This window comes from Curcuma longa, chromosome 7 (genome assembly GCF_044706935.1).
Source record: "Curcuma longa cultivar G26 ecotype Majalengka, Jawa Barat chromosome 7, ITB_CL_G26_1.1, whole genome shotgun sequence".
In the NCBI taxonomy this organism is placed as follows: Eukaryota; Viridiplantae; Streptophyta; class Magnoliopsida; order Zingiberales; family Zingiberaceae; genus Curcuma; species Curcuma longa.
The window spans coordinates 5240580-5255339 of record NC_133867.1 but is presented as its reverse complement, the minus strand read 5'-3'; the positions used below and the strand labels follow the sequence as shown (position 1 = coordinate 5255339).

Sequence of the window (14760 nt, the reverse complement as noted above, 5' to 3'; positions counted from 1 at the left end):
AGATTCTGTGGGCGATGATATCAAGGTCGGACTTAATTACGAATTCCGACCGACATACCCACCTCAGCTGGAAGTTTCATTGTTGTCCCGATGCCCGCGGGGCAATGGTGCAACGGTAGAACATCCGAGTTGTAACTTAACGATCTACGATTCGATCTCCAGCTACGACGTATTTGTTGGAATTTTTTTCCAAATGGGGAACGCAATCAAAGGATGCTGGGCATCTGGATTGGCCGCCTCCACGCAATCAAAGGATGCTGGACATCTGGATTGGCCGCCGTATGCGCTTCTCGATTTACCCCGGTGGTCGGTTGGAAAACTTCTATGGGACCGAACCAACCACCCCCAAAGTAGCTACTGGGATTATCATTTTTTTATTGTACCGGGGCAATGGTGTAACGGTATTTTTCATTGTTGTCCCGGGGCAATGGTGTAACGGTAGGACATTCGGATTGTGATTTAGGGACCGACGAAATCCCAAACGTATTAAAAGAATTTTAAAATGGGCCATCATGAAAAATAAATAATTTTTCATATTTTTTAAATTTTATTTTATAAAACTATCAATTTTTTTAGTTAAGAATATTTTAAACCAAAATAGTAAACATTTTATAAATTATTGATGCAAAACAAATGAACATATTGATTTAATTAAGTGGTTTGTTGTCAATCAGTCGATTTAATTAAGATAGTCAGATTGCGTGAGTCAATTGAGTTATGTATTCTCATTGAATTAATTGGGTGGGTGGACTAAATGGGTCAATTAATTTCATTAATTTGGATGCTCCAACTCAAGAAAAAGTTACAATTTTTCAATTTATCTTTTCGTAAATAGTTATAAGGTCGATCATGTGAAACCACTGGAATGACAAATTCTATCTTTTACAGAATAATGAGATGACAAATTCTATCTTTTACAGAAGAAATGAGAGGATCAATCAATTAATCCAAGTCGAATCTAACCGACCGTGCAATCCAAATGGATTAGTTATCGAATAGGTTCGGTCGAATTGGCTAATCTATGTTAACCCAATGGACTAGCTAGTCGGCTAAATTATAAAAAGTCTACATACAACAATTAAAGAGGATTCAGATCCGACATCGACATCGACCCATGCATATTTGATTGAGCTCCCATGCACCTCATTAATTACTTCACTAATTAATTGAACTAACAAGTCTAATAGTGGGACCCTCCCCTAAATCCACCTTAGATTCGAAACTATATAATTTTAGATAAGAGCTCATCAAAATCACATTACCTAAAATACGAAGACTTAAAAGATTTTTACTTTTATATATATATAAAATCATGTTCGATGAGCACGATTACAATCAAAATTACATATTAGAAATCATATATTTATAAGATAACAAATATCTTCATTGGTATAAAATCTTTTGGATAAAATTTAAAAATAAAATTATGAAAGTTTAGATTCAAAATAGATAATATTATACTATTATAAAGATATATTAATTTTATCGATTTTAACAATTGATATCAGAGTCATAGTCTATATAGAACTATGTGGGGAACCTTAGAAAAAATGAAGGAGGATAAGGAGGCTCGAGATAATGATAGAAAGCTCCAAGTAAAATCCATGATAAATTTTTGAGACAGATAAATACTAGTTGGTTAGTTGATTGGATATTAAATAGTTTTGAAGGATTAAGAGGACAAAAAAGGCAAAAAGACTTGGTGAGTCAAGAGATCGGATATTAAGTTGATCTCGATTGGAGTATGGTAAGAAAAAAATATTGAATAAAATCTATGATAATCAAAATTTCATATTAAAAATATATAGAAAAAATAAGATAAAAAATATCTTTATTAATATGAGATTTGATATTATTATTAAGTAAGTATTAAAAATAAAATCATGAGACTTTAATCCCAACGTGAATAATATAATATTATTATAAAGATATATTAATTTCATCAATAAAATCATGAAATTTTAATATCTAAAATAAATAATATTATATTATTATAAAGATATATTGATTTCATGGATTGACTGCAAAATAAATTAAGAATTATTCATATTTATATATCAAACTCATTCATTAGATCCATTAATTTTACATTAATCATAATATTAAATTTAATTATTCATAAAACTATTACTTCAAAGGGAAATAATTTCGATCCAAAAATTGACACGTGGAAAATAAAGTAGCAAAATCATTATTATTATCGAACAAATTTACTCTCAACTACCACCTACTCCTTCATTAATGCAATTAAGCCACTCCATTCCATTTTATCACTATAAAACCCCTCCACCACTCCCACTCCTCTGCACACCACACCACACCACGAACTCCGACAACTCCCTCTCCCGTTCTTCTTCCCGATGGCTCGTTCCGGTGCCTTGGCAGTGGTTCTCGTGCTGGCGGCGGCCGTCGCCCTCCTGGCGGGGTCGTACCCAGCCGACGCCGCGGTCTCCTGCGGCCAAGTGGTCTCCAACCTGCGGGGCTGCATTCCCTACGTGACCGGCAAGGTGGCGGCGCTGCCTCCGGCCTGCTGCACCGGGGTGAGGAGCCTGAACAGCGCCGCGCAGACAACCGCTGACCGCCGCGCGGCGTGCAATTGCATCCGCTCGCAGGCGTCCGGCATCTCCGGCCTCCAGCCCGGCCGCCTTTCGGGCCTCCCCGGCAGCTGCGGCGTCCGCCTTCCATTCCCCGTCAGCGCCACCACTGATTGCTCCAGGTCGTTAATTAAGATAATTATATTCTAACATAATACTAATCACCATCATTAAATTATAATTAAAAAAATGATAAATCCCAGTCAGTCTCATGACTCAATCGGGAGGTGATCAGTCCGATTAAATTATAATTAAAGCCAACGGTCAACTTTTATACTGACATGTATATGTTTGTGAATTTGGTCGTGCAGGGTGACCTAATCAACCGGATCAGATTGGATCGGATCGGTGTGGACCAGAGAGTAATAGAGAGATCGATGTATTGAATAAAGATGGGAGGTCGAGACCCACATTTGTGATCCTCCTATCGCTTCTATAGCCTCGATGTCGATCGAGACTAGTTATTGTTCTATATATCATCGTGTTATATATCATGTTTATCGCGATATTCTAATATATACTTCTTGTTCATATCGTGTGAAGTTTTCGTATACTTATACTAAATTGATATCGTTTTACATCTAATGTATTCATTTAATTTTAACTTTTTTAAATTAAAATATATACTCTTAATTTTCGAACTCTAAACCCTATTATCATTATTATTATACTTAATAAATTGATTATGCAATGTAAAATTTATGGAATCAAATATTTAATATTTGACAAAATTTTCAATTATTAAATTTGTTGAATTAGACCTCCTTGGAAATGGACATAATTGATGATTAAAATGTTAGTACAAGGTTAATATTTTTTAAAGTTGTATTAATTAGGAATTCTTAATTAATTTAGTCTTCTATTTTTAGAGTCCTAAACTTAAAATAAAATTATTATCTAATGCTTGTATAATTATAGTTTAATATGAAACACATGTAAATTATAACCAATCATGTTAAATTTAATTATAATTATAATTATAATTATAAACTAATTTCATATCTTAGAAACATAAATTAAATTTAATGATCCCATTAATATTAACAGCAAGATTATATATATTTATTTTTTTAGAATTTAACTATTTAAGTTATATATTAATTAATATAATATTCTTCTCTTCATTTATGAAGTATTTATTACAAAGCCATGAATAGGAATGATAATAGTTTGAAGTATTAATAAATGGGCAAAAATTAAAAGAGCATCTTAATTCCATTATTTGAATTGTCTTTTAACATTTTTTTAAAAAAATAAATGATGTCTCATCATATTTCTTATACTAAAAATAACTTTGTTCTAAGAATTAAGAGTAACTATTATAATATGTAGGAGCTATATTGTAACTATTATAATGTGTTAAAATAATTCATTATTTTAGTTCAATTTGGTTAACAATATACATAAAATACTTTTGAATCAAAAAATATTTTACCAAATTGATCAATATTTTAAAAACTTGATCAAAATTATTTTAATAATATTAATAATATCATAAAATTAATGTAGCAATCACTAATTGACTTATACAACATTTATAATAGTTACTAATTGGTTGTTAGCCGTCATTAATTGATTGATACTACTACAAATTCTCTCCTACATGAACCTTATTCATATTAGGTGGGCAAGCTTTATTCTTAAGTGTCATATTCATTTGATATATATCATCTTTGTTGGGACCATTGACGTTTCGTTGTTGTCTCGCCTACAATAAGGGCGGAGGGAGGTGTTAGCCTACCTCTGCTTTAGCTTGGGCCCAATTTAAGTTTTTTTATCTGTAATTGTTCATCCGATCAACCCTAAATTCCTAAATCAAATTCCACGATTAGCTTAGGGCCTTTCCTTTAATATGCAACTCCTATCATCGATCGATCAACCCTAAATCTCCAAACCAAATTCCACGATCAGCTCTAAATCCCTAAATTTGAATTTCGATCCCACATGGCTGCCATCGATTGATCACTAAAAAAGGAGTGCCACCGCCTCCTAAGCATTTCTGACAGTTTTGCCCTTTTTTGTTTTATTTTACTTATATATATATATATGATTTTTATTTAGTTTTATTTTTTAAATTAATTTTATTTATTATTTTTTCTTTAATACTTATATATATATAAATATATAATTTTTATTTAGTTTTATTTTTTAAATTAATTTTATTTATTATTTTTTCATCAATACTTATATATATATATAATTAAATTTTATTTAGTTTTATTTTTAAAAATAATTTTGTTTATTATTTTTTTCATTAATACTTATATTTTTTTAATTTTATTTAATTTTTATTTAGTTTTATTTTTAAATTAATTTTGTTTATTTTTTTTAAATTTTATTTAGTTTTATTTTTTAATCAATTTTATTTTTTAATCATTTGTGGTACGAAGTAATAGGTATACCACTACCAAACGCGTAGAGCATTTGGAGGCAATATTGATTAAAATTTTTATTTTTATGTATTTTCGTGTTTTTTGTATTATTGCATGTACTCTTCATTTGAAAAAAAAATATTTGTTCCTAAATTATGAATGTGTTCACTATTAATTGTTAGTATTTTTGTTAGTTTTAAATATATTATTTTTATTTTGATCCATATTTTTATACTTTTTAAATTTTTTATAAATAATAACTCCTAAAATTTATAACTAAAAATAAACAAAAGATTATAAACATATAAAAAAAATATTAAAAAAAATAAAACTGATAAAAAAATTGATTTAACAAAAAAATAAAATATAAAAAAACAAAATATAAAAAAATAATAAATTAAAAAAAATACAAGTATTATGAAAAATAAATAAATAAAATTAATTAAAAAATAAAATTTATATAAAATTGAAAAAATATAATAAACAAAATTGATTAAAAAATAAAACTAAATAAAATTTATATAAAATTTTAAAAATAAAGTATTGATAAAAAAATAATAAACAAAATTGATTAAAAAATAAAATTAAATAAAAATTAAATAAAAAGATTAAAAGGGAAAGAGAGGAGGTGGGAGGATAGAAGTGTAATTTAAAAGGGAGAGAGAGGAGGTGGGACGGAGGGGGGGCTGTCAGATGGGAGGGGGGAAAAGCAGCCCTCATTTCTCAGTCTTCAATGCAGATGTTCCGACCACTTCTCCTCTTGAATTATTGATGTGTGTGGTTATTTAGACTTTCTCCGAATTGATGCATTGGTGAAGAAGCTGAGGGAAAAAAATATTGATGTTTATATGATCTTTAGTGGTTTTCATCAAATGGTAAATGTAAGCCGTTATTTGAGTCTGCCCCCTCAGTTAATTACTAGTGTAATTGCTTAGGTTATTTTAATGTCATATCATATCATGAGAGAAAAAGAGGGAAAATAATATTTTATCATTTTTAAAACCAATAATTAATACTCTTTCAGCATCCAAGAGAATCGAGATTAATACATCCATTCCTAATGAGGAGTCTGAACCTCTTTCTAAATCTCAAAGAGTTGAGTTTGATGAAACTTCTCTTGAACAGGATTATGGATTGCATATTTCAATATGGCGACATCCTGTTAATTGTCGTGATGAAATTAAACAAGCTTATATCAAAATAAGACTATATCAACCTAAATTGCCAGAGCACTCATGGTCTAAATCTAGAAAGTAACATCGTCGATTTCAATATATATGGTTTAAAAAATTTTCATTGTTAAAGTACTCTCCTTCAAGGGATGTAATATTTTATTTTCTGTGCTATCTTTTTGAATCAAATGAAGCACAACCATTTGCATTTACGGTTGAAAGCTTTAGAAATTGGAAACAAGTTAATGATAGAGCCAAGTGTGTATTTTTGTCTCACATGGGAAGTTCTAACTTGGTGCATAATAAATATGCAAAATCTACTCAACATAGAGATAAAGTTAATTATGAATCAAGAATCATTGAACAAATTCAAAAGAATCGATTAAGACTTACAACAACAATTGAGAGCTTTTGTTGGCTTAGTTTGCAAGCATATGGATTGAGAGATCACAATGAATCTTTATATTATATTCATTTGGATGCTAAAACTTAACCTGCTAGGATTTCACCGTTGCTTGACATCCGATCAACTTTAACCTGTTAGTACTTTTTCTTATCGCCAAGTGTCTAATTAACCTACTTGGAGTTCATGTTTTATGCCAACTCCATGCATGTTGGACTTCCGACAGCTAAATGTCCGATCATGCGTGACTCACATGAACTTTCCTCTTATCAACTCTCTATTGAAATTTCGACCACCAAATATCCAGTTAATTATCATCCACTTGAATTTTTCTACCGTCAAATATCTAGTTAACCTTTAGACTCTTTGCTTAACAATTCACCTCAAGTAAAATCTAGATCAACTTGATTCGAGATCAATTATACTAACAATCTTCCTCTTTAACAAACATCAAATTATACTCATTGTAACGACCCGGCCCCTCGGCCCCTTGGGCGGCCCAACTAGCGGCCCAATCGGCGGTCCCTTGGGCGGCCCAACTAGCGGCCCCCTTGGCGACCCCTATGTCGTCAATCGACGACCCTCGGCCGTGTCGTTACTCACTAGGACTTTCCACCCCTGGCCAGTGGATTTTTGCCTCCCCCAGAATTCGAACTCTAGACCTCCAGGATAAGTACTAGAGTTTATGAATCCTGGTAGCCAAGTGACGCCCCCCCGGGAGATGACTGACCGAAAATTTCGGCAGCATCTCCCGTGTAACAATTGCAATTCCCTGAATACATATATAACAATAAAGCCAACACGGCCTATCCATAACAATCTATGGTTTTATAACAATAAATAAACAAAATAAAATGATAACAATGTCACATACACATGCACACCATAACATAGATATAACTATATAAGCTTATCCACACTCTAGCGTAGAAACATATTCAATAGGTATACCAAAGAGAAAACCTGAGAAAAACAACCAAAGTACCCAATCCAAAAAAAAAAAACTGAAATGAGAGTAAACTCCAGAAGTACGATAGTATGACAACTATACAGAGTACCATAAACCAACAAAAAATCCAACTTTGTCGCCAGGGGGACTAGCAGCGCGGCTCTCTCCAGATAGACATCAACCTGAAAGAAAAACATATAATCCAACGGGGTGAGTTCAAAGAACTCAGCGGGTATATAGTGGACATGTATAATAAACTATCCCTAGCAGTAATAGTCATGCATGTATAATCTACTGAAGGTAATAAGATTGCATAACTGAAAAACAAAAAAAAAGAAGTGTACATACTAGTACCCGATAACCATGTAAAGTAGTCCATAACAGATATATAAGCCTCCTGTAAGCGCATGTCAAACATGTGCAATAACCAAATACAGTAAACATAACCAAAGGCAAGTGTAATCATGCAATATGCAACATGTAGATATGACATGTCCTGGTCACCCTGATGCCCGTCTGATCCATCACCCATATGTGAGGTCGCGTGGGAACTATGCCCGTCTGATCCATCACACTCAAATGGTGAGGTCGCGTGGGAACTGTATCATACCCGTCAGATCCATCACCCATATGTGAGGTCGCGTGGGAACTATGCCCGTCTGATCCATCACACTCAAATGGTGAGGTCGCGTGGATATGGTGGTGACCTCTGTGCACTCTGACGTCACTGCTACTGCGTGACCGAGTGGACAGAATGCTGGCCAGCATGTAATAATGCAGAGATGCTACATAACCATAGTATATGCAACAGAAATAAGATGACATATATCCAATGAACAGTAAATCTATCAAGATGCTAATATGCCAAATGAATAGTAGATAACAGCATGGTATCAATAACAAGAGGTGATAAATGCTCAACATAGACATATGTAAGCAAACAAAATTACTGCCAGTAATAGTAATCTATACATATCACAATAAAATACCCGCCTTCAGTAATAGTCCGTGTCGAAAGGAAAACTCCGTCTAGAAGTCCGGTTCAATATCCTGTAATTAGAATAAATCACATTTCTAATTACAATGACGTATAAATCTTCCATCAAATAAAATCCTAGTCGATTATTAAGATTGTTTAACCCCATCCAAGTTAACCTAACCGAATCAAGAATTAACCTAAATCAATTAGGATTCATCCCAACCCATATCATCTCTCCATAAGGAAATGCATCCCCATAATATATGTTCTATCAAAGAATTGGGATTAATGCACTTCATCCAATCTAAATGGGCATCAAACTGTTTTCATTAAAACAGCTAACTTTTTAACATTTCTTTTCTCTTGTCTTATACTCTGTAAAAAGATGCAAGGAATCAAATAATCCGATGGACATGCCATAAGAGCAGGACCAGACTAGACCGACCATTCTCAGAAAGCAAAGTTTCACATAACCAATTGATTCCTTTCCTAAATCCTTGACTCTCGAACTGCCAACCAAAGGAGATTTTTACCTCAAAGTCGTGTCCTAGACTTCAGCCTTTTCTTCTCCGATTAAAAATCAAGTCCTGCCCAGTTCTAGCCGCCAATCTGCTCCTAACCAAAACAGATTCCAAGGGTTTTCAAAACTCCACAGAACCTAATGGAAATCCTTACAAAATCCAAAAACTCACCCCCTTACCAGACAAGATTGATCCGAGCCCTAATCCACCGCCGGATGTCTGTGGAAGAGTTCCTCCGGGAACCCACAGCCAAAGCCGAAGCAATACGCGGCCGGATCGAACGAGAGGAGCCCTTCACCAACTAGGGTTCGTCGTAAGGAGAGGAGGCGCGACAGCAAAGGTGGCTTAAGGCAGTGGCGAAGCTGCGTCGGCTAGGGCACAGAGAAGAGGGAGACAGTCTGACCGAAGAAGAAGGGAAAAATAGCAGCAAAGGGAAGGGGTGGAGTCGCGACAGTGGGAAGGAGAGGGGTCGCGGTAGGGAAGAAGAAGATGGAAAGGAAGAGGAGCGGCATCGGTTTCGCTGCGGCGGAGAAGGGAAAAACGCTCGTGCGTTTCGCGAGGAAAAGGAAAACCGCACCGGCGGAAGAGGAGTCGCGAGGGGGGAGAAATTATCGGATTCCTAATGGGTTTTGGATTTTTAAACCCGTTAACCATTTATAAATTTTTTTTTAATTACCGTATTTTACATTCTCCCCCACTAATAAAAATTTGGTCCCCAAATTTTGGCATGTATTATCAGCAAATACTAAAATGGATATGAAATATACATGCTGAATACAACTACATACTTGCCTTCCTATTCCTTATTATAGAGCAATTGAATCTTCTGCAAGATCCGCCACCTTAGCGGCCTCACACGGTCGGCCCCACGACCATCTGTGAGGAGGTAAATCGAGAAAGTGCAGTTGGTTACGACGCAGGAGGGTATTGCCTGGCTTCGCCAGGATTCGAACCCTTGCCCTCTTCTGCAAGTCTACTGCGTCGTAACCAACTCACCTATGCCCCGGGGGCAAATAGAGCAATTGAATCAAACAATGCTAGTGTAGCACCTCTAAGATTATTAATAAGCTTTTCATTTCCTATCTCATTGGAGAAAAGACCTTTGGCATGATGGTAATAGAGTAGTCGATCTGATCTCACATGAGGGCTTCAAGGTTACATGGAAGTATTATGGATCTCTTCAAGATCATTCTTAAGCATGACATGGCAGAACTGTATTGAAGCTACTTTAGCTGTTCTACTTACCCCGGAACAGTAAGGATCCTCAATTCAGATTTTTTTTTTTTTAATTATTTGCTGAATTTCCAACATGATTTTTTTTTTTTTTTTGATGTTGTCTACAAACAGTAAACTTACTTTTCCCTGAAATACACTGACAATGAAATACTAGACAGGCCATATCACCTCTACACTATGCCGCACAGTTGAACTTGTTTAGACCAGAGACAACTGAACACAGTAGAGTGAGCAGGCATAATCACAATCCTCAATCACTGCTGATTTAGCCGTGACCTGATTTGATCTAACTACCCTCATGCTTTGGCAATCTTCCAGCAATGAGATCTAGCAGTCGATAGTGGTTTGACAGTCTACCACTTATGATCTGTTGACCGACAGTGGCAGACAGTGATGGTCCAGTGGTGAAGATATGTGATGGTCTAGTGGCAGCTGAAAATGATCTTAGTTCTGGTGGTGTTAAGCAGTTAGTGAGAAAAACACATGGTATAATGGTTAATAAAGAAAGCCTACTATTCTTTGCCCATACCATTTCCTTAATCAACGTTAGCTTTGTTGATAATGTTTTATGTCACCTCACACCTCAATATGGATGACCATAAGAGGACCAAATCCAGAAACCAGAGGGAAAAGACAGACAAGATAATGGCCCATTGAACAAAAGAAATTATCATTCATAAATACCCATATACTTTTAACAAATAAGGTTTCCTCATTACAGTATCTTAATTTAACATGATACTGAACTATTTCAGCAGAACAGAAGACCAAGATGTTATATTTTTATTAAAGGACCCTTATGGACCATTTGGATATAGATTAGAGGCATCAAAATTGAATTACACTTATTTTGTTTTTGGTTCTTGCATTACATTTTGAATTGTAAATTGGCTTCCATGTCCTGGGAATCTAAGTCGATAATGTGATAAGTTTAAATTTTTTTTTTCCTTGGTGACGGATTCATTATAGAGTTCATTCTGCCTGCTTTGGTGAGAAAATTTTCTCGTTAACTTGTGAACTCTACTAACAACCTAAAATGCTTATGCCCAAGTTACAGTGGTCCATCCATTTAAAAGCTTATAAATCCTCTCTATCGACCAACAACTCACAATGTAGGGTTAAACTAGATGTGTCACTATGTCAAAACCCAAAAACAAGATAAAGATCTTTCAAACATCACTAGATTCAACAACTGTTTTATCATCTCATTTTTTCCAATTTATGACACTCATTAATTGCAAACGGTTTGTTAATGAGTGCCTATATAAATAATCATAGTATAGACCAGTTTCTAGGCTATTTCACAATATCATAATACTTATCTCTTCATTGGATTTCATAAAGCAGATTACTCAACCATTTTAACTATATTATCAATAAAGAAAAGTCAGCTCCTCCTTGAAAAGCATCCTTGTCAGGAGGATGGAAATCTAGAATTCTAGATGATTATTATTATTATTATTATTTTCATATGCACTTTCCCTAGTGGATATCAGTTCACATGTTTCATTTTAGTTTCCTATTTCATATGTCTTTTTCATGATATGACTTCAGTGTTCTTAAATCACCATGGTGACTTAATGTTGCAATAAACACTAATATCAAGACCTTATCGAAATCCTAAGTTGAAAACTACACCAGTTATGCAAGGGAGACGATCTCAAATACTATCAGAGACTCAAACATACTCTTACGTGGTCATCCGATACCACATCTCCGCGCAGGAGTATGTCCTCCCCGAATCATATCTGTTAACATTATCATCAAGTATTACGAAAAGTACAAGGTTGCTACATTAGACATTTTACCTATTGTCGTCTGGAGATGCCCTGTCGCCGCTAGTCCCAAACATGACCTTGTCGCAAAAACGACTCTGATACAAAAATCCGAAACACCGAAAGACTCGGAAACCTACGCTCTGATACCAAATAAATTGTCACGCCCCGGGAGATGACTGACCGAAAATTTCGGCAGCATCTCCCCTGTAACAATTGCAATTCCCTGAATACATATATAACAATAAAGCCAACACGGCCTATCCATAACAATCTATGGTTTTATAACAATAAATAAACAAAATAAAATGATAACAATGTCACATACACATGCACACCATAACATAGATATAACTATATAAGCTTATCCACACTCTAGCGTAGAAACATATTCAATAGGTATACCAAAGAGAAAACCTGAGAAAAACAACCAAAGTACCCAATCCAAAAAAAAAAAACTGAAATGAGAGTAAACTCCAGAAGTACGATAGTATGACAACTATACAGAGTACCATAAACCAACAAAAAATCCAACTTTGTCGCCAGGGGGACTAGCAGCGCGGCTCTCTCCAGATAGACATCAACCTGAAAGAAAAACATATAATCCAACGGGGTGAGTTCAAAGAACTCAGCGGGTATATAGTGGACATGTATAATAAACTATCCCTAGCAGTAATAGTCATGCATGTATAATCTACTGAAGGTAATAAGATTGCATAACTGAAAAACAAAAAAAAAGAAGTGTACATACTAGTACCCGATAACCATGTAAAGTAGTCCATAACAGATATATAAGCCTCCTGTAAGCGCATGTCAAACATGTGCAATAACCAAATACAGTAAACATAACCAAAGGCAAGTGTAATCATGCAATATGCAACATGTAGATATGACATGTCCTGGTCACCCTGATGCCCGTCTGATCCATCACCCATATGTGAGGTCGCGTGGGAACTATGCCCGTCTGATCCATCACACTCAAATGGTGAGGTCGCGTGGGAACTGTATCATACCCGTCAGATCCATCACCCATATGTGAGGTCGCGTGGGAACTATGCCCGTCTGATCCATCACACTCAAATGGTGAGGTCGCGTGGATATGGTGGTGACCTCTGTGCACTCTGACGTCACTGCTACTGCGTGACCGAGTGGACAGAATGCTGGCCAGCATGTAATAATGCAGAGATGCTACATAACCATAGTATATGCAACAGAAATAAGATGACATATATCCAATGAACAGTAAATCTATCAAGATGCTAATATGCCAAATGAATAGTAGATAACAGCATGGTATCAATAACAAGAGGTGATAAATGCTCAACATAGACATATGTAAGCAAACAAAATTACTGCCAGTAATAGTAATCTATACATATCACAATAAAATACCCGCCTTCAGTAATAGTCCGTGTCGAAAGGAAAACTCCGTCTAGAAGTCCGGTTCAATATCCTGTAATTAGAATAAATCACATTTCTAATTACAATGACGTATAAATCTTCCATCAAATAAAATCCTAGTCGATTATTAAGATTGTTTAACCCCATCCAAGTTAACCTAACCGAATCAAGAATTAACCTAAATCAATTAGGATTCATCCCAACCCATATCATCTCTCCATAAGGAAATGCATCCCCATAATATATGTTCTATCAAAGAATTGGGATTAATGCACTTCATCCAATCTAAATGGGCATCAAACTGTTTTCATTAAAACAGCTAACTTTTTAACATTTCTTTTCTCTTGTCTTATACTCTGTAAAAAGATGCAAGGAATCAAATAATCCGATGGACATGCCATAAGAGCAGGACCAGACTAGACCGACCATTCTCAGAAAGCAAAGTTTCACATAACCAATTGATTCCTTTCCTAAATCCTTGACTCTCGAACTGCCAACCAAAGGAGATTTTTACCTCAAAGTCGTGTCCTAGACTTCAGCCTTTTCTTCTCCGATTAAAAATCAAGTCCTGCCCAGTTCTAGCCGCCAATCTGCTCCTAACCAAAACAGATTCCAAGGGTTTTCAAAACTCCACAGAACCTAATGGAAATCCTTACAAAATCCAAAAACTCACCCCCTTACCAGACAAGATTGATCCGAGCCCTAATCCACCGCCGGATGTCTGTGGAAGAGTTCCTCCGGGAACCCACAGCCAAAGCCGAAGCAATACGCGGCCGGATCGAACGAGAGGAGCCCTTCACCAATTAGGGTTCGTCGTAAGGAGAGGAGGCGCGACAGCAAAGGTGGCTTAAGGCAGTGGCGAAGCTGCGTCGGCTAGGGCACAGAGAAGAGGGAGACAGTCTGACCGAAGAAGAAGGGAAAAATAGCAGCAAAGGGAAGGGGTGGAGTCGCGACAGTGGGAAGGAGAGGGGTCGCGGTAGGGAAGAAGAAGATGGAAAGGAAGAGGAGCGGCATCGGTTTCGCTGCGGCGGAGAAGGGAAAAACGCTCGTGCGTTTCGCGAGGAAAAGGAAAACCGCACCGGCGGAAGAGGAGTCGCGAGGGGGGAGAAATTATCGGATTCCTAATGGGTTTTGGATTTTTAAACCCGTTAACCATTTATAATTTTTTTTTTAATTACCGTATTTTACACTCATAATATTAAACTTATTCATACAACCAGCTATTCCAAGAAATTAATTTCGATCTAAAAATTATATATAACACGTGTAAACGTAGCAAAATCATTATTATTATCGATCCAATTTAATTTACTCTCAACTACCAACTACTTAATTCATTAATGCAATTAAGCCACTCA

The 14760-nt window shown here is 35.4% G+C and overlaps 1 protein-coding gene and 2 long non-coding RNA genes across 6 annotated transcripts; 1 reads left to right on the top strand and 2 right to left on the bottom strand.

Annotated features, from left to right (window-relative positions):
- The first annotated feature begins 2317 nt into the window (after positions 1 to 2317).
- Positions 2318 to 3125, top strand: LOC141832297 (non-specific lipid-transfer protein-like). Its single transcript, XM_074719789.1, has 2 exons — positions 2318 to 2716; positions 2906 to 3125. The coding sequence occupies exons 1-2, from the start codon at positions 2361 to 2363 to the stop codon at positions 2913 to 2915; spliced, it is 366 nt and encodes a 121-aa protein (XP_074575890.1). The 5' UTR covers positions 2318 to 2360; the 3' UTR covers positions 2916 to 3125.
- A 4287-nt stretch (positions 3126 to 7412) lies between these two features.
- Positions 7413 to 9551, bottom strand: LOC141831396 (uncharacterized). Of its 2 annotated transcripts, none has more exons than XR_012602058.1 (4): positions 9170 to 9551; positions 9003 to 9084; positions 8484 to 8540; positions 7413 to 7672 (listed from the first exon to the last, which is right to left on the bottom strand). It is a non-coding gene; the product is annotated as an uncharacterized LOC141831396 (long non-coding RNA). The 2 variants fall into 2 exon arrangements; XR_012602059.1 differs by having other exon boundaries at positions 9003 to 9078.
- A 2775-nt stretch (positions 9552 to 12326) lies between these two features.
- Positions 12327 to 14465, bottom strand: LOC141831401 (uncharacterized). Of its 3 annotated transcripts, none has more exons than XR_012602062.1 (4): positions 14076 to 14465; positions 13917 to 13992; positions 13398 to 13454; positions 12327 to 12586 (listed from the first exon to the last, which is right to left on the bottom strand). It is a non-coding gene; the product is annotated as an uncharacterized LOC141831401 (long non-coding RNA). The 3 variants fall into 3 exon arrangements; XR_012602060.1 differs by having other exon boundaries at positions 13917 to 13998; positions 14084 to 14465; XR_012602061.1 differs by having other exon boundaries at positions 14084 to 14465.
- Positions 14466 to 14760: the final 295 nt, after the last annotated feature.

What these genes read in the sequence shown, in the direction of transcription:
- LOC141832297 (XM_074719789.1), top strand. Translation starts at nt 2,361, where the DNA reads ATGGCTCGTTCCGGTGCCTTGGCAGTGGTTCTCGTGCTGGCGGCGGCC.